The sequence below is a fragment of the Elaeis guineensis genome, chromosome 14 (genome assembly GCF_000442705.2).
Source record: "Elaeis guineensis isolate ETL-2024a chromosome 14, EG11, whole genome shotgun sequence".
In the NCBI taxonomy this organism is placed as follows: Eukaryota; Viridiplantae; Streptophyta; class Magnoliopsida; order Arecales; family Arecaceae; genus Elaeis; species Elaeis guineensis.
The window spans coordinates 49,145,882-49,168,651 of record NC_026006.2 but is presented as its reverse complement, the minus strand read 5'-3'; the positions used below and the strand labels follow the sequence as shown (position 1 = coordinate 49,168,651).

Below are 22,770 nucleotides of genomic sequence, written 5' to 3'. Positions count from 1 at the left end.
TTGAAAACAAAACAGATTAAGTCTGTGCTCACAGATGGCAAATTTACTTGTAAAGAGGAAAACCGGTTAAAGGACTCTTATGTGTGAACAGAAAAGAGTGAACAAGGGAATAACAAGGTGATTTGGTATCAGCAGATGGAACTGATTAAACAGAACTGGTTAATGGAGGTTGGAATTATTTACAACATTGCAAACAGCAAGTAATATTATGGGCAAAGGTAGTGGGATAGAAGAAAACGTTTGCATCCAAACCATCTTATATTCAGAGACGGTCACTCTATGGACTTCCCTTTGCAAATTAGAATCATGTTAAATATCAAAGGGAAAATGAAACTTATGACTGACACTAGTGAATGCTTTCCTAGATCTGTATAACGACTGGCTTTGGTTGCGAAGAATTATGAGAGCAAAAGATTGCATACAGACACTAGTAACCACATTTCATTCTAGTTGATGATTTTTGTTTGTAAGGACTACACATATTGTTGTATAAAACAAAAATATGACCATAAACAAGAAGTCTGCTTGCATTTTTTAGAGTCACCTTTATGGTTCCTACTTAACCATTTGTCATGGCACAAAGCTTACTCCTCCAAGCATGCAATAAAATCTTTTGTTATCAAAGTAACAAATGTAGTTGAATAATGGAAACAGGTTGTTTATCACATTTCTCTTGATTGGAATCAAAAATAAAAAAGACCTAGAGAATGAATGATCAATTAGTGTAAGGCCTTCATGCACAAAAGAACTTTTAAATTAGTCATTCCATCTTATCATATATTGGAATGGTGCATTTTATTTAAAATACACATTTTTCACTATTCAACCTGTTGGGGGCAATATCGTCCCTAGGCCAAAGACATGAAGAAGCCCCAATTAGGTTACACTAGGCCCAGCCGATCCTTACTTCTGCAGCATACTTACCTTTGGACAAGCCAATCTTGGTATTGATGACAGGTATACTTCGGACTCAACCAACCCTTACTTCGGCAGCATATCCAGCTCCCAATTGCCACTCCCCTTCGGTACTTACCTCCACGAGACCGATCCAGACCTTCGTCAACTATGCCGATGTTCGATCGAAAGTCCTCTCAGTTGAAGCTAACCTGATCCCGTCTCACGCCTTCATTTCAAATTCAAATGGCTGCTGCACAACAACCAACCCCAAAGCAGATAACACAAAAATAACTGCCACACTTTGAGAATCTCGCCCCCAAATCTCGGCACGCTGCATCCGATCCGATCCAATTGGGATGGGCCAGAAATAACGCCCCGATAACAATGCATGCCTCTATCTATAAATAGAGGCCTCAAAAGAACCCTCAAGGTACGCACACTCTCTCTCTCGCATGCTCCTTCTCACTTGTTCTCTGAAATCTGACTTGAGCATCAGAGGATCTCCATCGGAGTCAACTCCAGTCATGACTTGTTTTGCAAGTCACTTCCCTGAAAGGACACACTTATACCAACTCTAGTCATTCCGACCAAGAGCCAGATTTCAACGGCAACACAACCTAAATATGACATGCGTCCTATTAGTTTCATCTCATACAACACATGCCAAAACCATCTTAACCAGTTTTCCCTCACTTGAACCTAATTGATCTACTCAATTTGCTTTTGACAATTCCAGTCCAACTTTCTCAACTTAGCTCATCAATCCTTCTCATTAAGTTATTAACCAATATTATTTGTAATAAAGTCGGTGTTCACTTCTTCAATTTTTCAATTGATCTACTTTAACTTTGCCATGAGACATTAAATCTACTTCTCTCCATCCATTTATATGGTAAAACAAAAATATTGTCATATAAATTGTTAAGAGAATTATCTGGCCCATCATGCTAAATGCTTCCTTTTGTTGAGGCACAATTTTTTGGGGTTTAAGAGCTGCATGGTTTTTGACAATGTGCAAGCTAGCCTTGAAAAAGGAGGCAGGAATTACTCAAGTTCTAGTCTTGTGGAAGCAAAGTTTCAATATAAACTAAAACTCGGATGACTGGCAAAGCTTAGCAGAAGTGATCCAGCTATAAATATAAATTAAGGCACATCTGACAAAGAAAATAAGCAAATTTGTTTTTATGAACCTCCATTATTTTATGCAAGGAGAAATAAACTTTTATAGCTAAGATAACCAGATCAAAGCCCCACTAATCCTACCTAATCAGATCAGAGTTGCATTTTCCTACACTAAGGCTTTCCCACGCTCAAATCAGAGTAGAATCAGTTTTCACATGAGGATACTCCAAAATTGCATAAGAAGAAAAAGAAGAACTGTAGAGTTCTCTAAGCGAGAAGTCACAACAAGCAACAGCACAATCACACCACCAAGAACACTCTTGAAGAGCATTCAACTCAAACAATTGAAAAGTTATTTAACAAACTGACTCCATATGATCATATTTTATAAGCTCTAGAGGCTTCCCGATGACTTGGGACCTATATGCCTTAGATTTCCCAAACAAAACAGAAGATGATGAAACAAATGGTGATTCAGCCAAAAACATCATATATATGGATGAATATTAGCCCTTGTAAGAAACAGCCATATCTCCTCTGATCTGATCTCCAATTTGCACAAATTTCAAGCCATGCGGGAGCACTGGCATGTAAGCTAGCTCATGGCTATATGATTCACCATGACATGTAATCCTCTGGTTGTTTCTTGTCTGTAACAAATTTGTGGTACAGAGGCATGCCAGTCACGTCTAGGTAGATTATATAGAACTTCAAGGTTTGGCATACTGATCGGTACCATATCATACCAAGCATACCGTACCATACTGATACTAAATTGGTATACAGTCTTGCACCGTACCAACACTTGGCACAATTCATTGTCTCGTATTGTACTGCATACCAATATTGTAATAGGATGGTACAAGTACGGGATCCAGTACCAAGATAGCAAACCTATAGTGGAACAATATGCACCATGCACTCTGTATCTATCCACAGTTTGCCAACACAGACAAATGTCAATACAAATCAATGTGGGTTGATACAAGGCAGTATAGGACACAGTACAAGACAGTACAATCTGCATTTCAGACCCTGAACTGACCACTAATCGAAGTAGAATTTGACCCCTATTACAACTCCATTAGCAAAAAGATTAAAATAAACTTGGACTATAATTCGTCTGATGACGTATCCAATAGGATGCCTATATACTTACAATGCATCCAGGCCAAATCTAATTGGACTGGTGGCCTTCCTCAAACACTAGATAGGATATCGCTGCCAATCTTGGTAGGCAGATTATCCTCTACCTGCATTTCTAATGCAATAAAGTCTGCAGTTGCACTCTAACTAATTTTATTTGTTTATTCTCTAAGACCTTAACCCATAAAATCAGTTGTATTTTCTACTCATGCCTTATCTTAATAACCACCACTATGTTAGCTTCTAGCAAGGGGGTTCCTATTAAATACCAATAATTAGTACATTTTAGCAAAAGAGAAATGGTTGTATACTTGAAGCTAACTTACAGAGGCCTATTAACATTAAGAACTTTGTAGTCTCTTCGAAAGTACAAGCACTTGTAACTTCCCATTGCTTCACAATACAAGTAATCGCAGTGTCATTTTCACTCATCACTATTTCACTATCAAACAAGCTCAATAGTTACTCAGTCTTATCATCTTATGCTTTCTCAAGATCAATAACAGATTAAGAGCCTTATGATGGTTCTTCCTCTTTGAACTTGATTAACATAAAGCCAATTTGTCTTCCTAAATCTGTTACATCTTTTTATCTTTTGACCATGTAACCTCTTCCATAGCTTCATCACAGATTCATTACTTCAATTCAGGAATGGCCAATGCAATTCTACAAAACTCTTTACAAGTAGGTACTAGTACTGTAACTATCAACCACTCTGGAAATTTCAGATTGTCAATAATCAAAACTAAACCAGCCTGTTTCTTTGATTTGCATACCGAAATTTTTCGCCCCTTATTCCTCAACCTCAAGTATATTCACCATTGTTAAGCCTTTGGTAAACAAGTTGGCAGACCATGGTATGAACTATTGTATCGAACCACCCAGTTTGATTAGTACCATACCATCCCGACCATGAACTGGGATGGTTTGTGTTAGTATGGGATTGTGCCCAAATAGTGCAAAGCTGTACTTACCAAGCCAAACCACCCGGTTCCAAGCAGTTTGGACTGGTAAGGGCCTGTACCAGTTCAAGGCCCGATTACTAGGTTAGAAAGGTATCCATCACCCTTTTCTCCCTCTCTTTCAAGGTAAGAGGGAACTAAGAGAGGAGAAAGAGGAAGAGGGAGTGGAAGGCAAGGCGTTCCTCCAATCCAGGTATTTCCCCCTCCCATTTTATCTTTTCTATTATATCCCATAGATGGCAGAAATTGAAAAAAAAAAAATAGGAATGTTCTGCAAAAATATAAGTGTGTTTCCATTTAAACATCAAAAGTAAACTCATAAAACCCTATTTCCACTCAAAACTAAATAAAGGAAGCTTAAAAACCTTGAAAAACAATACACACACACACACACAAGTATGGAACCCGCGCTACGCAGTGGGTTTGTATAAAATATGAAGAAAATAACATAAAATTGATAGCATGTAGTTCCCAATCATATCTTACTAAATCTTCTTGACCTCAATTCCAAGGATAAGAGAAGAAGGAAAGGGCGGTAAGAAGTCCAAGAAAAAGGGATGGAGAGAGAAAAGTAGGTGGAGTCAAGACAGCTTGGTGGTTCCTGAGGTCGGTTCATCTACCGGTGCATTGCATAGATCCTACTTCCACTTTACAACCATCTTCTCTCTTTTTAAAAAAAGGACTTTGAAACTCGTTCCACAGCTAAGTCTAATCCCATGGAGTATGAATACCATAAAAATTATCTTTATCTTTTTTAAGAGTCTCATAGTCCATACAACCTAACTGGCTAGGCTCTATGTAAAGAAATAAAAGCGTGGACGGTGGACCATACGCTAATCTTTATATGACTGCATGATTATTTGTTAAAAAATGATCACACAACTTATAAAAAAATGACAATATGATTTTTTTTAAAAGTTATTCGAAAATAAAAAAATTTAAGTATAGGAATGGAGCACTACGATGGAAATGACGGAAAAAACCAAACAAACAATCTCGTCTCTTTTTTCTTCATTAGATTTGACAGTGTCACCACCCAAATACCATCTATTGTACTCTCACTCCCACTACTCTCCCTCCAATCTTGCTCCCTCATGCACTTCACTGCACATAGTCTCTCTCTCTCTCTCTCTCTCTCCGTCCTTGTTAATGCATGAGATTCAACAATGGCTGTCCATTCCCTGATCTATTTCCTTCTATTTCTCTACATGATTTCCACATCTTGATGGAACGTGAATGGATATAATGGAGTGGTTTTTTTTGGCAAAAGTAATGGCAATGGGACATGATGGGTGATGGAGTGGGTTTTTTTTCTTTTTTTTGGTTTGACAAAGGGGAGTTCAGACAGATGTGATGGGTAAAAGTGATGAGATGGGATGTTGGGTGATGGATCTTTTTTTTTTTTTGGCTTTGACAAAGTTTGGACTCCCTCTGATGGATAAAAGTGATAAGACGTTACGTTGGGAGATCGATTGTTTTCTTTTTTTTTGACAAAGGAGAGTTCAGACTCCCAGAATTGCGACAAATGTCGTGAAAGGGAAGCTCTGAACTCCCCTTTCATGTATAGAAAGACTATACATAAATATATGGAGTAATACTAATACAGTTTGATACAGTATGATAGTACGAGACTGCAAAATCAGTAGGGCCACTATTTTTTGTCCACTATATAGTAATAACTAAATTCTATGCTCCTAGCATGATCCTCATTGGATACTTATGAACTAACCTTTTGGTAGTCTTGTTATCTAACAATTCTCTTACAACTTCATTTGTATGCAAATAATATGATCCTATCTTCAAATTTTACATTTTCTCTCTGTTGAGCTCAAATGTCCTGAAAATCAACTTTTTGCATGCTCCTAAGCAGCTATTTTCCATATATTTTGGAAACATAGCACCTTTCGAAATCATAAATTCTTTTAGCCTTTCCACATTATTTGGAAAAATAATGTTGCTGCTTGCCTGCCGGACCTCTACATCCCATCACTAGGTTTTTTCCTATGAACTATTTGTCATTAGGTACTCCAAGATTTTTTATAGCGATTGCACAATATACTTACGTATCTCCCGATGGCACACATGGTCATACCAAAAATAAAAGTAACTTGAATATCGACAATTTAAAGCATGCAGTGGTTCTCTATGTTCTATCTCTTTTACCAGATGACACATGATGACTCAACTCCCAATCGATTTCTAAGAGAAAATAACAAAATCTGTTGCAGCTTACCCATCTAATCATCAAAACATACTAATATAAAACACCTAAATCTACATGATTCAATGGGACCAAACAAGTTTCCTCTTTCACATGTTAGATTGGTACATTGATGATTGTTTTGCAGTTAATTTCAATAGTCTAGGATTACACCCAACATTGTTTTTCCCTTTCTAGTGTGTCGCCCAGCAACCGCAGTTTATTCCCTCCACTTAATGAGTGATATGTGTTGGCTGGTAAGGATTTCCAGACATTAAAACTGGTACACATTGCACAGTGTGAAAAAGATATCTAGTTATATTACTCTTCTTTTTGCCTGGTACATTATGTGTCCTCTAAAGATATGTTATATTTGGGGGTTATAATGCAACAAAAGGATGGAATACTTAGGATTTTTCACAATTTTTCACAACTCAGGCATTTCACAGCTTTTTCTATAATTTATATTTCTCTAAATTTAGATTACTTTCTTAGGTTTCTCACATTTATTAAGCCTTATATACTGAATAAATCAATATCGGCATATTTATGATTTAGATACCTTGTATTCCAACTATTTTAAAGTGAAGAAGAAAGATATCAATAATTTAATGTCAATATGCCACCTGATTACCAACTTTCATACACATCCAAGAATAGATACTAAAAAATTACATAACAAAGGAAACTGACTCCAAATGCATGGTGCATGTATAATCAAAGATTCTGCCATGATTTAAAGTTAGCTTACTTATAGCTGCTGTATATAAAAATCATCATCCTCAAACTTTTGTTTATTAGCTTATTTGCATTCTAAAAATTGTAAAGCAAAATCCAGTTGCTATCTAATCTATTGACTTGATGACAAGCTTCGAGAGACAATGACAATTTAAAATCAAAAATCCACATCATCACCCAATTTGATACATAATCAAGAATTCGGACCAGATACATACCATGGTTTTAAATACCAACATTAAACCCCATACTATAATGTTTTCCTATTATAACAGTACAACATTGGTGTAGTGCCAGTACCGACAGTTTGTAATGAAATTGAAAACATCAAAACAAATGAAAACTGTTCATATTGACCAGAACAGTCGGTACACATTGATATGCACCAGTACAGAATGGTATGGCTGGCAGTACCGATATGGATGGTTTCAGCATCCCACCAGCCATGCTGCTATAAGTTTCACATCAGCATGATACAATATGAATGGTAGCATCCTGTTATAGCAGTTTTTGAATCCATGATACATACCATAGTGGGGAAGTGAGAAAGACATCCCAATATACCACATGAGCATAATAAAAATATTCAGCCATGAGTTTAACTCATCTTACCCGTGGCTAGCAGCATATATGGAATATTGAAGTGAATAACAAGAGACAATAACAGCCCCTAATATTGCAAAGCCCAGTGAGGTCCACCATCTGATAATCAAATCACAAAAGTTACATTTTTTAGTAATGACATGTCAACCAAACAACAATATAGCCTTTAATCATCTCATTTACAGAATAAGAATTAGTCTCACTGATCGAGATGAATGACTACACACACATATAGCTTTTAATCTTCTCATGGCCATCCAAACCTTCTTTCCGTAGCTTTACTAGAGAAGGAACAATGTGGCAAAGAACCTGCACAAGATCAGTAAGTTTCAATACTTGATGTTAACAAAAGAAACATCATGAGCACTAAGTTTAAAAGCAGGAATTAGCAGGAAGCTTTTTAGGGGCCAAATATCAAGTGATAGATCTAGGAAGCTTTGAGTGGTTAGCAGAGCATGAAGAACCTTACACCAAAGTTATGTTGCACAAAATCCAGAAAGCATCTATTGACGTCTTTAAATTAATAACTAGAATATGGAAGTGGTGGATTTTCAGTTTCAACTAATAGTGAAATAACTGAAAAACTCTTCTTGGATAGCCCCAGTTAGAATTCAAACTATAGCTAACAAAGTAAATTCATGAACTGCTCTACAATCCTTTATCTGTCCCAAAAAGCCAGAGCAAGGATTTAGGTGCTGGTTTGTACCAGTACATCTGACTTTCACATATTGTGTTGGACTGATTCCAACACTAGCACAGAGTTGATATTGAGAATCAAGCAAACCATGCAGTATCATTTGGTATTGACCCGAATTGAACCATGCAAATGACTTCATATTCTTTTTATTTCCATTTATTGCGTCTAAATGCAAATAATCTAAAATTCAAATTTCATCAAAATAAGAAGGTCCACTTTCCAACCCAAGAGTAGATTTTTAGCTTGGTTCCAAATTGTGACTTTTAAATACTAGAGAATTTCTCAAATCTTGGAAGCTCATAAATTTAGTACATCCAAATATTGCCAAAACCAGCAGGTCTAGAAGGAAAAGTTTTATATCATAGTCTCTAGTATTTTTAATTAAATATGACGATGAGTAACATAAGCCACTTCAAGATACATACATGCTTAAGTCTTAGTCCTTAAAAATTTCTCATCCAAAACTTTATGAATAATGGTAGTTCTAATGCATTGTTGGGATTCATATTAGCTTAAATGACACATTTTACAGTATTCAACACACTTATAGGCCTCTGTCTTCATTGCATGATACCTGTATTAGCATACAACATGCAGCCCTTGGTACTAACATTCAGTGCAAGGGGTGTGTCAAGTGTTAGTTCCCTTTTAGCATGATATGATATGATCAACAGGACTGGTAAGTATGGTTCTTAAATCCCTGTACCTATTAAATTATTGTGTTCATGTAGGAAACAGCCCTTAACAACATTAGAAAGAAGATTTGCAATAAGGATTTAAGACCCAGCAGGCACTGGGCTTAATTTGGTCTTTGGTCGGTACGGTATCATGATGCTCCTGTCCTAGATCAATGGAATCCAAATACTTTACCAGGATGCGTCCAAGCCCCCTTTTTTTGGTTTTTCTTATTTCATATTTTTTTGGTTTTAATGATTTTTAAGATTTTTTAGACTCTTAAATATGTATGGCACCGAGATGCCCCTTCTTGTAGGTTTTTTTATTTTTTTAAAACTTTTAAGCACTCTCCCTTCCTCTCCTTCCTTGTTTTCTCCATTTTTCCTCCCTGAGCTCCCTCACATGACTGAAGCAACAAGAGAAAAGAAAGCCAACAATGTTTTGAGCAAAAACCTGTCTCTAACAAGCCCTGATATGATTTTCAACAGTTATAGTCGATCAACAGCATGAATTCAATTCAATTAATTGATGTGAAAGGACGTAATTCTTATTTCCAACCTCAAGTCATGTAATATAAAAATAATTGGCCATTTAATCATACAGAGCAAGCTAAATCTCATTCGAATTTAAATTTTATAGATCACAACATGAGATCATTCAATTATCTTATAACACAAAATAGTTCTTTATAGGGACAAATATTAGATCTCTTAGCATGGTAACATTATAAAACTCTCTCTATACTCTATAAATACAGCAACTTCTATAGTTACAAACCATTCCTTAAGAGGCACAAGATGGATCTGTCTTTAGTCTGCAGTAGCAACTTCACAATGAACACCAAAAGCACTTCATGCTTGCTAGTAGCCTAATGCCAATTAAGACTAAACATAATAGAGTGATAAGAGTATTATAAATTGGTTATAATGAAATTAAAATAATTATCAATAATATTATTAAAATTAATGCACTATCAAATATAGCCATTTCAAAAAACACTGGGTAACACTTGAATAAACCAAAATATACTCGAAAAAACTTGAATAAACTTGAAGTTGAAAACACTTAGTATTCAATATTGACAAGTCAGTGACCAACTATTACACCTGTTGGTCTAGGGTTCTTTGATCAATATGCCCAATAGTTAGGAGTTCACTTGGACCAACTATTGTACCTCTATTTGATGGTTCACTGATGCACCAACTTGATACCCGTAGGATAGGTTTCGCTGAAAACTAATTATTATACACACAAGTTAGGGGTTCATTGAAACCAAGTAATCATGTGGAACGACAAAATTCTCAATCACAAAATTTTTATCTTATTGGAATCGGGATTTCATCATGATTTAATTATAGTTAATCCTGATTGGATGAAACTTGAATATTGTCCATGTTGGCTAAAAGCAAAGTGGTTATAGTTTCATGATTTTGATCTTTTCTTATTATTTTGTGATAAGTCAGTTTTGAAATTTTTAATCCCATATGTGGAATAATTGTTGGAAATCTAAACATATTTGTATAATGTAAGTTGTTTTAGGGAAATGTATGTTCATGGTATCAAAGAATTGCTTTTGATAGTATCATCCACATTATTTGCAGTTGTTATATTATTTTAAAGGTGGAAGTCTTATGCTTATGAACTGAAAAAAATCCATCTGGTTAGAGCACCCTTAACCAGCTGTTATAATAGTCGGTTTTAGTGAACCCTCATATTAGTTGGTTACTTGGTTTTGAATGAACCCCAGCCAACAGGTTTAATAGTTGATGCATCAGTGAACCTTTGACCAGTGAGCACAATATTTGGTATAAGTGAATCTATAGCTAACGGGCCTATTAATCAGCAAACCTTGACCAATGGTTGTAATAGTCGATTAATGACCAGTTGGCATTGAATTAATTGTACAATGTATTTTCAAGTTCCAGTGTATTCAAGTGTTTCATACATATTCTAGTGTATTCATGTATTCTCCAGTGTTTTTGTTTGGAAACAGCTGCATTATTAGAAAGTGTATATAATTGGATAAATTTTATTGGTGATTATTTGAGTCTTAACAATAACCGATCCATATTACTCATATCACTCTATTCTGTTCAGTCTTATCTTGTTCGCTATGTTTGGATATGTGTTAAGCTATATAGCTCACCTCTTAGATGTTGATATTTCAAAGTGAGATACTGTTAAGCATTAGGAATTTAGGATACTAGCAAGCATTAAGTGTTTTTAGTGCTGTTATGAAAGCAAGATCCATTCATGTATCTTAAGTAAGATTTGGAATTATAGAAGTGATTGTACTAATAGAGTAAAGAGAATTCTATAATGTACCTATATTGCAACATGTAAAATTTGTCCCTATAATGAATTATTTTATGTTGTAAGACAATGGAATTAAGGGAAGGTTGTTATGATCTGAGGTTGTGAGCTATAAATCTATATTTGGATGAGATTTAGCTTTACTTTCTATGATCAAATTGCCAATGACTTCATGATTACATGACTCAAGGTGGAAATAGAGAATTATGTGCCTTTGCATCAATTAATTGAACATTGATTGACCATAATTGTTGTCATACATACTGAGGACTTAGCAGAGCTACATTTGAAGTCGTGACAGAAGCTCTCTTTTTCGGTGCATGTGACCCACTGTCCCATCTACTACCGTGAGACCCAGCTGACGAACCAGCTGATCCTAGCTGTCACCAACCAGGACATCCTGGTTCATAAGTGAACTAGAATCTTATGGGCATCCTAGATACCATTCTCTCAGTGGAACTGTACAGTACAGAAAATGTTATTAAGATCGAGATCGAATCACAAAATCATAAGAGGGGTCAGATCAAATCAGATCATCGATCATAAGACTTTTCTCAGATTTCTTTAAATAATATAAAAATATTTAAAAATTCAGAGATTGATTAACAAGTATTAAAAAAGAGGTAAAAATGATTATCAGTAAGAAACATGTTTTAACATCATTTAGTAGCATATAGCACATAGAAGAAAGAAAACATGGTCCTTGAATGAGTAAATAGGGTTGAGGAGAGTTGAAGAGAGGATAATAGTAAAATAGAATCACAAAAAAAAAAAAAAAAAAAGGAGAGAGAGAAGGGAACAAGGGGCCTGCAACAAGTTCTTTGGCCCCAAAATCCTTAATAAAGAACCGACCAATACTTTCTAACATTGGGTGAACATACATGGATTACAATTCTTCGTATTAGGAATCTAAATACTTGATGGATTATTACTTTGAGAAAACCAGCTAGCCATTTATTTACATCCTAGTTTGAATTCAAACAGAATTTTTTAAAAGGAAGATAAATCAACACACCTCAATTTGAATCCAAATAAAAATCTTTAAAAGGAAGATAAATCAAAAATTTTAGCCCATCCAAAACTCATTTAAATAATGCTCAAATCAGTGAAATAATACCGCCTTCCATCTTTATGCAAAAACAGGTATGCAGATGACTGTTTCACACATGAAACAGAAACAACACCTATTTCCATGTGCAGAAAAGGCCACTAGCCCCTACTTTATTTGGATCAAATGATCTTGTGGATCAGATTTGAATCCACGATCTGGATCACATGATCCAAAATTGGATTGTCTGATCCAGTGCTTACGGTACCGCCCGATATGAAGCATACCACACCATGCTGACACCATCATACTGGTCTGTACCGCATACCAACACTCTAAAAAGATGATATTGGTACGAGTTCCAGTGCCGAGACAGCAAATCTTGGTCTGATCTTTCCCAAACACAGTCCTATCATCCGATCCAAATCGATTTCCTATTTTTTGATCCAGATTGTGCAATTGGGATCAGGTATCACGTGATCCTAACAAGTACCGAAGGACACGTTGATACCATCAGGATGGGAATTTTTGTGTGATACCCTATGTAATTTTAAAAAAAAAAACAAAAAAAAAAGGTGATTAGCCTCCATCAAGTAGGCCCATGCCAAAGTTTCGACATGACATTTTATTGTGCATAGGACTGTAGATTTCCTGATGCCCCATATGGTTCCCCATTAACATGAATAAACCTGAATAAAGTCCACTTTTTCAGCTTTATTCAGATCTATCCAGCTGAACAAGCTTTTTTTGCCTCTTGAACAAAGAAATATAACCAGGGATTTAGGGGCACTTCCGGGATTTCAGAAAAATTGAAAAAGCAACTTTTTGGTCATTTAATTTTAACCAGCTTGTCTTCCTCTCCCTATTGCCTGCTTATCACTTTGTGGCTCCATTCAAGGCATGAAAAGCTGCATGTGCACCTCCAAGTGGCTGATTCACTATCCACTATTACCTTTTGTCTTCTTTATGTTTCCTTGTGCTCCCCCACAAATTTGTTATTTTTCCTGTTATACTTTGGTAACTTTTGATTTCCCCCTTTCTGAGGCTATATCATCCCTTCTCATTCTTCCATGCATATCCTCATTGACCTGGCCTATACCTATCTAGTCTAGATTGCTCTTCCTCGTATATGTGTTGATGGTTAGTTGCACATTATTATATGCAGAATTGATGATTTATCATATGTTTTAAGACCATATTGTTAGACTATCTAATGCATGAATATCTGCACCAGTTACCACAGTTGAAATTTGACTTCATTTCCACCACAGTTGAAATTTGACTTCATTTCCTCTCTAGGTGTACTTTTGGGGACTTCTGATCATCTGAATACTAGAAAGCCATCATTCTAATTTTTGAGGCTCCCAAGCTCTCCAACAATAATAGGAGGATGCCTGCACTCCCTAAGCACATCACCTTTTCATGGCCTTCAGAATGTGTTTCACAATTTTATAGTACTGGTTGCTCTTACATGTTACTCATAATGATGACAAGCTTAACCTTAGACATGTACACCATCCATAACAAATTTAACTCACAGGAAACAAAGAAACTAGACAAATATGAGTTAGTGGTCATAAACAACAACTTTGGATAAAGCGAGTATTAAATCAAGAACAGGTGTCTTCCTTTCCAGCCATACAAATTTCTAATCTATCAATGTCAAAACCTCAATCCAGCTTACAAATCTTTCATGAGAAAGTAGGAGGCCAAGGCATTTTAGGTTAACACTTTCAGCAATATATCACAAGGTGCATAACTATAAGGCATTCTAAGCATTCCTTAAAATCAAAATGGAGTTTGTTTCATGGAAAATAATTTTAGGAGCAGCAGATTTCTGAATTCAACCTTGAATGATGGAACATTTTTTTCTCCTTGCTATGGAACATTTTTTTCTCCTTGCTAAATATAATTAGGGTATCATGAAACCACAAGAACATCATCTTCAGTATGAGAATAAATTAAAAAAATGCAAAAAGGGTGAGAATGCAAACCTGCATCAGTATTGATGCTGCAATTTGATGGCTGATTCCAAGCTGGAACAGTGACAGCTTAAGCTCAGCTGTTAAATCACCAAGGTCATCTGTGCAAGGTGGAGCATAATAACATAGTATGGTTCACTCACAGCCCAATAGTTTTATATATAGTCAAAAAGTCACATAAATCAGGATAGGGAGGTCAACACAAAGGCTCAATAAGCCACCCCTTGTCACTTTTGCAACTAATGATCTGATGCATCAGTTCAAACATGTTGAAGTATCTTAAACCATTTACGAAATTCTTCGAAATCAGAAAACCTCGTCAAAGTTGGTCATCATGATTTATTGAAGTTAGAATGATCTCTTGTTGACAGTCAAGGATGTTGATAAATATGTCACTCAAGAGCCAGAAAAGGTAGTTTGTTAAATGACTGAATACCAATTTGTGGATTCAAAAGTGTTGTATTTATGTGTAAACATACTGTTATTTGAGCTCAAAATCATCATATACCTGTTATGCAACTTATTCAGTTAATTTTGTGATTTGAGTGATTTTACACCTAATTCAGTGGCTGTCACTTCGATGAAGCCCTAATGTTATGAACAGCTAAATAATGGTTCAGAGGTCTCTTTGCCAGGATTATTGGATCAAAATTTATAATTTTTGCAAACTAATAATCCTAAATTAAGCATGGGAATCTACAAAGGAGGATATCCTAGGGCTGAAGCTAACCAGCAATGAAATGAAAGGTTTTACGGCTCTCTAGAAAATTTATTTTTTTTTATCTTTTGCCCAACCCTCACTCCATATTCCATTCCACCTTCATCCCCTGCTAATGGTAGTGGATGGACCAACAGGAAATTCATCATTCATGTATCCAGATAAGGAAAATGATAAAACAAACAAAATCATGGTATAGATCAAGAATTGCCGTACCGGATTGAACCGCCCGGTACAGGGCGTGCCGAACCGTCCCGACGGAGAACCGAGACGGTTCCGGCATGCAAAACGGCACATGCCAGTGTCGGAGAAGAAAAAGAGAAAAAGAGAGAGAAATAGAGAGAGAGAGGGAGGGAGGAAGAAAAAGAGGGAGGAGAATCCGCCGGAGGGCCGCCGGAGGGCAGCCGTGGCCGTCGGGCAGCGGAAAGCGCTCCCGCGGCTCCGCGCGGGGAATAAGGGCGATCCGCCCCTGTTTCTCGGGGCTTTTTTTTAAAAAATCCTTTTCAAAGTGAAGTCGGCAAAACCCATGCCGGCAAGGGTTTTTGCCGGCTTCACTTAAGTGAAGCTGGCATGGGTTTTGCCGACTTCACTTTGAAAAGGATTTTTAAAAAAAAAGCCTCGCCCCTGTTCCCCGCGCGGAGCCGCGGGAGCACTTTCCGCCGCCCGACGGCCACGACTGCCCTCCGACGGCCCCTCCGGCGGATTTTCCTCCCTCTTTTTCTTCCTCCCTCCCTCTCTATCTCTATTTCTCTCTCTTTCTCTCTTTTTCTTCCCTGGTTCGTCCGTGTTTTCTTTCGTCGGTTTACCTCGGTTCGGAACGGAACAGAGACGTGCCGTACCATACCGCCGGCCGATCCGGCCACCGGTACCGGTTCCGCCAATCTTGGTATAGATAGTTTGTTGCATCTTACATGGTTTTATGTGTGGGAGAGAGAATGAGTGCATACCATGTATCATTTGTGAAAGAAAGCTCGTATCAGCGACTATCAGTGTACAAGGTAATATGAATGAGCTAAATTGTGAGGAATACTGGTGAATGAACTCAGCAAGTCCATCTTAGTCATTGTGCTGTCAGTTACATATAAATCTTTTGTTGCTTCCTAATGAATAGAGTTTTCCTTGTTGATCAAGGGATTTACCTATTCAATTCCCCTGCTTAAGGAGCTGTGTTGTCTCCCTTTACTAGAGGTATGAGAATGGCATAGAGGACTACCACATGGTCTGGCAGTATTCTGTTGAGTCTCTCTCCCTTCCTTGATAGAGAGAGATACAGAAAGAGGAGTCCTAGTACCATTTGGGCAGTTCCTGTATTGCTAGAAGGCCTTCAACCATTTTCTCTTGTCTTACCATGTTTATTTTAAACTCACTGATCTCCTCGACACAAAAGTAGAGCACCAAAACACAAGGGTACAGCACCAAACTCATTCTTCAGTCTTCACACAAAGATGTAGCACCAAAAAGCAAAGGTACAGTACCAAAACTAATTGATCATCTCCATACAATTTATATGCTGAAATGTGACTTTGTAATATGATGAATCAATTTGGTCATTTGATGGGCTTTGTCAGAATGCAAAGTTTATATGATTTTGTGTGATCAGACATGCGATCAAAAAATGAATTAATTTCTGCTACGACATAACCACATATCAATTCCAACATAATATTATTAAAGCATGTGATCAAGAATCAACTTCGAGAGGACAATTTGAAAAGTGACTTTGCTTCATACAGTTTGAGCATATCGGAATTCCAGACACAATAGATTGAGGGTTTTGTTTTCCATAGTCACAATCAGGCCATCTTGAAACATTGCATATATACATTTAGGACTTTATGCATAAAAAGAACAGACATATAAAGTATAGACTGTTCAGGCTATGGCACGTTGTCATGCCAAATTCTTCTAGACATTGACATATGAGACGTAAGCCTAGATAACATTATCAAAAACAATACTAGGATGTGCTTGAAGGTTTTAGAATTTAAAATCAGGATTCTATTTTTTCATGAATTCAAAATTCCTGAATTTTAAGTGCTGGGACTTTTTTAGGAGGTCTTTGGTTGTTAAAGAAAAAAGCTGAAAAATAAAAAATTTTGAAGATAGGGAAAGAAATATGACGATTGGAAAAATTCTACTAAAAGTAAAAATTTTCAATCTTGTCATTTTAAGCCTTTTGGAATTTTATCTCACAACCAAACACCCCATTATACAAAATCATGATTAATAATTTCAAAGAACAATAAATATCGTGATTATCTAGTACATCAAAACACACTCTTCATAATGAATTATTTCTCTTGATCCTAATTATATCATTAACAAGTTTCCACTAAAGTTGGACTATGTGCAATATATTTTGGTCTGAAAATTCAAATTTAATTATCATGATTTTCCAATCAAGAAAAACCAAGTCAGTTAGTAAGTAGATCTACATGTAAAATTCCTCCATGTACTTCACCATATCAAAATTTAACATTTGATATGATTATCGACTAAATAAATTTTTCAATACTTGATCATATGTTGCTTTCTTTTTCAGTCATGAGAAGATCAAGATTCGCGGACTCGGTACCGGAACCCGTGCCGTTTGCCGGTCAGTATGGTACCATACCGTACTGGACCGTACCGATAATAAAAAATTCAAAAAAATCCCATTCAATAGCCAAAAAAAAAGAAAAAAAATCAAGCCGAACCGGACCGAACTGATACCGTACCACACCAGATCCAACCGCACGATATCGGATGGTTCGGACCGATACCATATCGAACCGACCGATTCGGTCTGGTTCAGACCATTTTTTGAAAAATTGATCTAAACTGAACCGGTTTTCTGCTGATACAGTACATCACGGGGTGTACCGACCGGCTCGAACCGGTACGGAATAACATGAAGAAGATTCATCCATTTCATTCCAAGTTTTTCACTTTTTGATTTTTACTTGCACATACATGCTGTGTGAATCTTACAAAATTATATTAGTTGAATATACCACTAACAATTGGGCAAGAGTGAACACAAAGCTGAAGATGATACGAAAAAATGTTTTAGCATGAAGGCAACAACATGATTCTACACAGAGTGATGAATTTGTTATAGATACTTAATTATAGGGCTAACAATCCATGAGATGCTCCCAATGTTGCATCCAAGTAAAGCAAAACTAATGGGAAAAAAAGCATCTGTTTGAACTTAAAATAACAAAATTAATAGCATACATACTAATATTGCCTTTGTCAAGCTTTCATTTCCCAGTAATAATTTGCCAAAAATCTCTATCCAAATTTAATAATAATTCTTTCAATAAAGTATACATTGGTTAACAATGATAAAGGTGTTTCAATGTGTTTTATTCAAGTTTAAAATAATAAATGTGGTCTTTTATGCCAATTTGATGCATCATGCACAAAGGTAAGCATTTGTTGAATTTACATAAAAGCTACATGAAAAGTTTCTACAAGAAGCTACTGTTGTCATATACCCAATTGATTTGGAAAGTACTTGAGTTGCACACTTGTCTATAGCTAATTAACAAAACCCATGAGTCCAGATGGTAATCTTTACTTTCAAAAAAAAATGAAAAGCAAACTACATTTACATAAAATTATAGATGACAACATGATGCCAAAGACTTCCAAGAGAGCTATATTTCTTCATATTTAATCTCATATGATATGACCATGTATTTTAGTCACTTAGCACCACTTCATGAAGGCAGAGAACTCTATCCATTTTACCAGCAACCTGCATTTCCATAAGTACAACAAGCATGCCAACTAGATTATATTATTCTCTTACCTCCCTTTTTTTGCCCTAGCTCCATGATTTCTTGAAAAAGCCTCATACTACACAAACAGCAGTGCTTAATAGAAAATTTTCTTAACAAGTGATCTTAGTAGAATTTGAAAGAATGGTAAAGCATTCTTGTCTTGTATATATCCCATAATGGTCTGTAGTCCTTGTCAATTCTTAGACTGAGTAATATAACAATCGCGCCATCATGATGAAAAGTGGACCAGGCTTCTAGCCTTACTCTTTATTAACAATAAGAAGAAGAAGAAGAAGAAGAAAATGAAGAGGCAGAAATATGTCATTGCAAACTATAAGTTGTTCATTCCTTCAGTGAGAAATCTGTTATTTATTTGTAGCACTAGTTGATACTCCAAAGCAAACTCTGGTCTTGCCAAAAATTTAACACTAAATTACAGAATTCAGAACACATATCTGCAACTTTGAGATAATGGAGTGGTGTACAAAAAGCATGAATTATTATACAAAGCCATGACCAGAACAATTTATCTTTATATGACATAAAAGTCTAAATGCAATGTACAGAAAAGATGACACTAATTAAATTCATTAAGAACTTAACACAAAGTAAAGGACAAACCTGCCGAACCAGAAGCAAAGCTAAGGTAACTTTCTGGCATCAATCTGCGATCATAGCCGGGCAACGGGATGAAGTAGCCAACTCGGCTAATCAGAATCAGCACAGCAGTCACAAAAAGCCTCCGTCGGATCTCGCTCTTGAAAAAGGACTCCGCAGCATCGTCAACCATGGAGCTTAGCCGAGTCAAATTCAATAACCTATTTTTGAACCTCTTAGGCCTGGCTGCGGAGGCATCAGTCTGGCCGATTTCTCCACCCAATCTCACTGAAAGAGGCTCAAACTGGAAAGCTTCGACTTGCACTGTATCATTGTTCAGATAGCTACCCTTGGACTCATCCAAACAATGAGTGTAGAATCTAAGGCTGGAGTTTGCTGGCAAGTGCCAGGGAAACGGCACCGAATTCCTCCGGAGCGAGAGCAATCGAGTATTGGATAGGGAAACTCGTGCCTTGTTATATAAGACTCGACTTGCCGAGATACGGCATTCAGCATATCCTCCTGTTAATCATAGGGGAGGAATTAAAGAGAAGTTTGAAAGGAAAAAATTTGATTAGGAGAAAGAGAGAAAAAGCTCACCACAACATCGAGCTGGAAATTTTGAGAGGGGAAAGCGGAGTGTGCTTGACGTTGCCATTTCCATGGGGAAGAAAAAAAGGAAGACAGCGGGAATCTGATTGTTGGTCGGGTTCTCAGTCTAGAATGGGGGAAAAAAAATCAGATTAAAACCAAATATAAATATGAATAAGAAAATAGCACAAAAAATAAAAATTTGCCAGCATTTTTCTTTAGCACTCTCTATAATCACTAGGCATCATAATAACGCATGGCATCATAGCATCATCCCATTTATTCAGGTTTTTACTAAGTATCAACGATGTAAAAGGGGGAATGGCAATCAGAGAGAGATTGAGAGAAAAAAGAGAGTGTGAGAGAGACGGTGCTGTCGGGGGTCTGAGACAAAAGAGGGAGAGAGTACCCAAAAGACAGAGCGAAGGGGGTGCTGATCTCGGCCTGCCGCCAGGCTCCGCAAACAAAGGGAAATGAACCAAGAGATCGAGAAAATACTGAGAGATAGAAAGAATGGGGAGGAGAGTGGTTGCTGCCGCCGCCGGGCTCCGGCCGCCAAGGGGGCTGAGAGCGGAAGGGGAGAGAGGGACCAAGAGAGGTGGCATACCTAGTGCCGCGGCGCTGCGGGCCATCTTCCGCCGGCCACCGTTCACCGGCCGTCGTCCTCCGTCCGGACCTTTGGAGGACGAAGGATTGCGCCGATACCTTGGGAGTGAGAGAGGGGAAAGTCCTCAGCGGCACAATCACATACATGATATTTATGACTCCCGCAAACCGGACGGTTCCTTCATAAAAACAGACCGGTTCGTTCCAAGCTGGGCTGCTGGAGCAGTTAAAACGACCTCCATTCCATGATTCATGGGTTTTCGGGATATATGCCGACGGTTGACAATTCAACCGGTTAATCGCACGGTTCAGTCCGGTTTTTGGAGATATCTCTAAGCGGCGCTGCGGGCTCTGTGGAGGACGGGATCTGGGTTGGAAGAATTTTAAGCCAGACCCCGGCCCAAAACTCAAGTACTGGGCTCGGCCCGGTTCCATGTCCTAACCCGAGGTCTAGTTCTAGCTTGGCTCATTTAATAATTGAACCAAGCTTACACCAGCTCATTTGATTTTGAGCCGATCTCGAGCTGCCCGAGAACGGCTCGTTTACAACATCTTGTGAGACTTTGAGATCCGTTCAAGCTTTCATTTTTATAGTTTAGAACGACCAGCACACACACAATCTATACTGAGAACCCGACCAGCACGCACACAATCTATATTAAATTATTACAAATAATTATAAAATTAATTATTTTATATATTATATATGTAGAGAGAGATGGACTAGGCTTGAGTTGATCAATTTTGGATCCAAATCTAATTAACTCTCCATCCTTGCAATTGACATAAATCCTGATGCTGATATCAAATAATAACAGTAACTTCTTCCCTGACATGGATTAGAAAGAAAGTCATCTATTAATGGAGATGGAATGGCCAGCTACTCACACCCTCTCTTATTTTTTTAAATCTTTACCTCCATCTATCTTCCCACTCTCTCTTTCTCTCCACTGAGCAGAAAAGGGCTCTATCTTTTTCCACCAAAGTGAGCCTCCTTCATGCCTATCTGCCTCACCAATTGAAAGTTCCTCACCTTCTTCCTCTCAACTAAATACCACCTTCCTTCTACCTTATCTCTCTCTCCACAACAAACAACCATCCTCCATCACTCTCGTCTCTCGATGGTGGATAGCTCCTCTATGCATCTCTCTTTCACCAATTGAAGCATCCACTCCCTCTCTCTTACCAGTCGAAGCATCCTCTCCCTTCCTCTTTCTCTCTCACTAGCCAAAGCATCCTCCCCCCACCCAACGCAGCACTCCATATCTATTATCATAGGCATCTCTTTCCAACTCCAAAGCTCTCCACCTCTCTTTCAACAGAATTTCATCCCCATGTTCACTCGAAGGAAGCTCAAAAAATCTCTCAACCGCTTGTTAATGGATAGAATTGCATTCATGGAAAGCTTAAAAAAGTTGAGAGCAAGAAAAAACTTACATTCATCAAAACTGTCAATGGCCACTTATCAAAATCATTTATTCTCTGCCTCTGAGTGCAAGACATACTTTAACTATTATTAGTTGATTAGAAGATAAACACAATGTTCTAGCACACAGAAATACTCTTAATATCTTTTAGTGTTGTACACTTGATATCCATTACTTGCAATACACATGACATCCATCATTTGCAGCATACTTGGTATCAGTCACTTACAATACACATGATATGCATCAATTGCAGTATACTTGGTAGCCCTTAATAAAACTGAGTTGTTAAATAGGATATCCAACTCAATCTTGTATTATTGAATTGCATTTCAATTACAACCTCCCTTGGATACCATTAATGCATTGTACACAATGTACATCACTTGAAAGAATAAATGCCTTCAAATGAACCTTTGATTGACTCTATTTTCTTGGTACTAACTCCATCAAATTATACAACTGGTGGATGTACAAAGTATCTATGATGGCAACGTGACATCATTCTTTAGCACACTATGCGTTAGGCAATGTTGTGGGCAAAGGAAGCAACACAACTGATTGCATATCACTTGGTGACACTCATAATTTAGCCAACACTTATCAAGTTGAGAGGGCTTCTCAACGAGCAAATCATATTCAACAGCCTCCAAACTTAGGGGACACCGATATCTTAAC

At 37.2% G+C, this 22,770-nt stretch overlaps 1 protein-coding gene across 2 annotated transcripts in view; it reads right to left on the bottom strand.

Moving 5' to 3' along the window:
* The window catches only part of LOC105057786 (preprotein translocase subunit SCY2, chloroplastic), a 34,242-nt gene extending 13,417 nt beyond the window's left edge, over positions 1-20,825 (bottom strand). The window contains exons 1-6 of one of the 2 annotated variants that reach the window (XM_010940482.4): positions 20,667-20,825; positions 20,069-20,186; positions 19,493-19,990; positions 14,396-14,484; positions 7,898-7,977; positions 7,678-7,767 (exon numbers count right to left, since the gene is read on the bottom strand). In XM_010940482.4, coding sequence (XP_010938784.1) covers positions 7,678-7,767; positions 7,898-7,977; positions 14,396-14,484; positions 19,493-19,990; positions 20,069-20,132 — 821 coding nt within the window. In that variant the 5' untranslated portion in view covers positions 20,133-20,186; positions 20,667-20,825. Of the gene's footprint in view, positions 1-7,677; positions 7,768-7,897; positions 7,978-14,395; positions 14,485-19,492; positions 19,991-20,068; positions 20,187-20,468; positions 20,625-20,666 lie in introns of those variants that run through there. The other variant, XM_010940483.4, reaches the window with a different exon arrangement.
* Between the last annotated feature and the right edge of the window lie 1,945 nt (positions 20,826-22,770).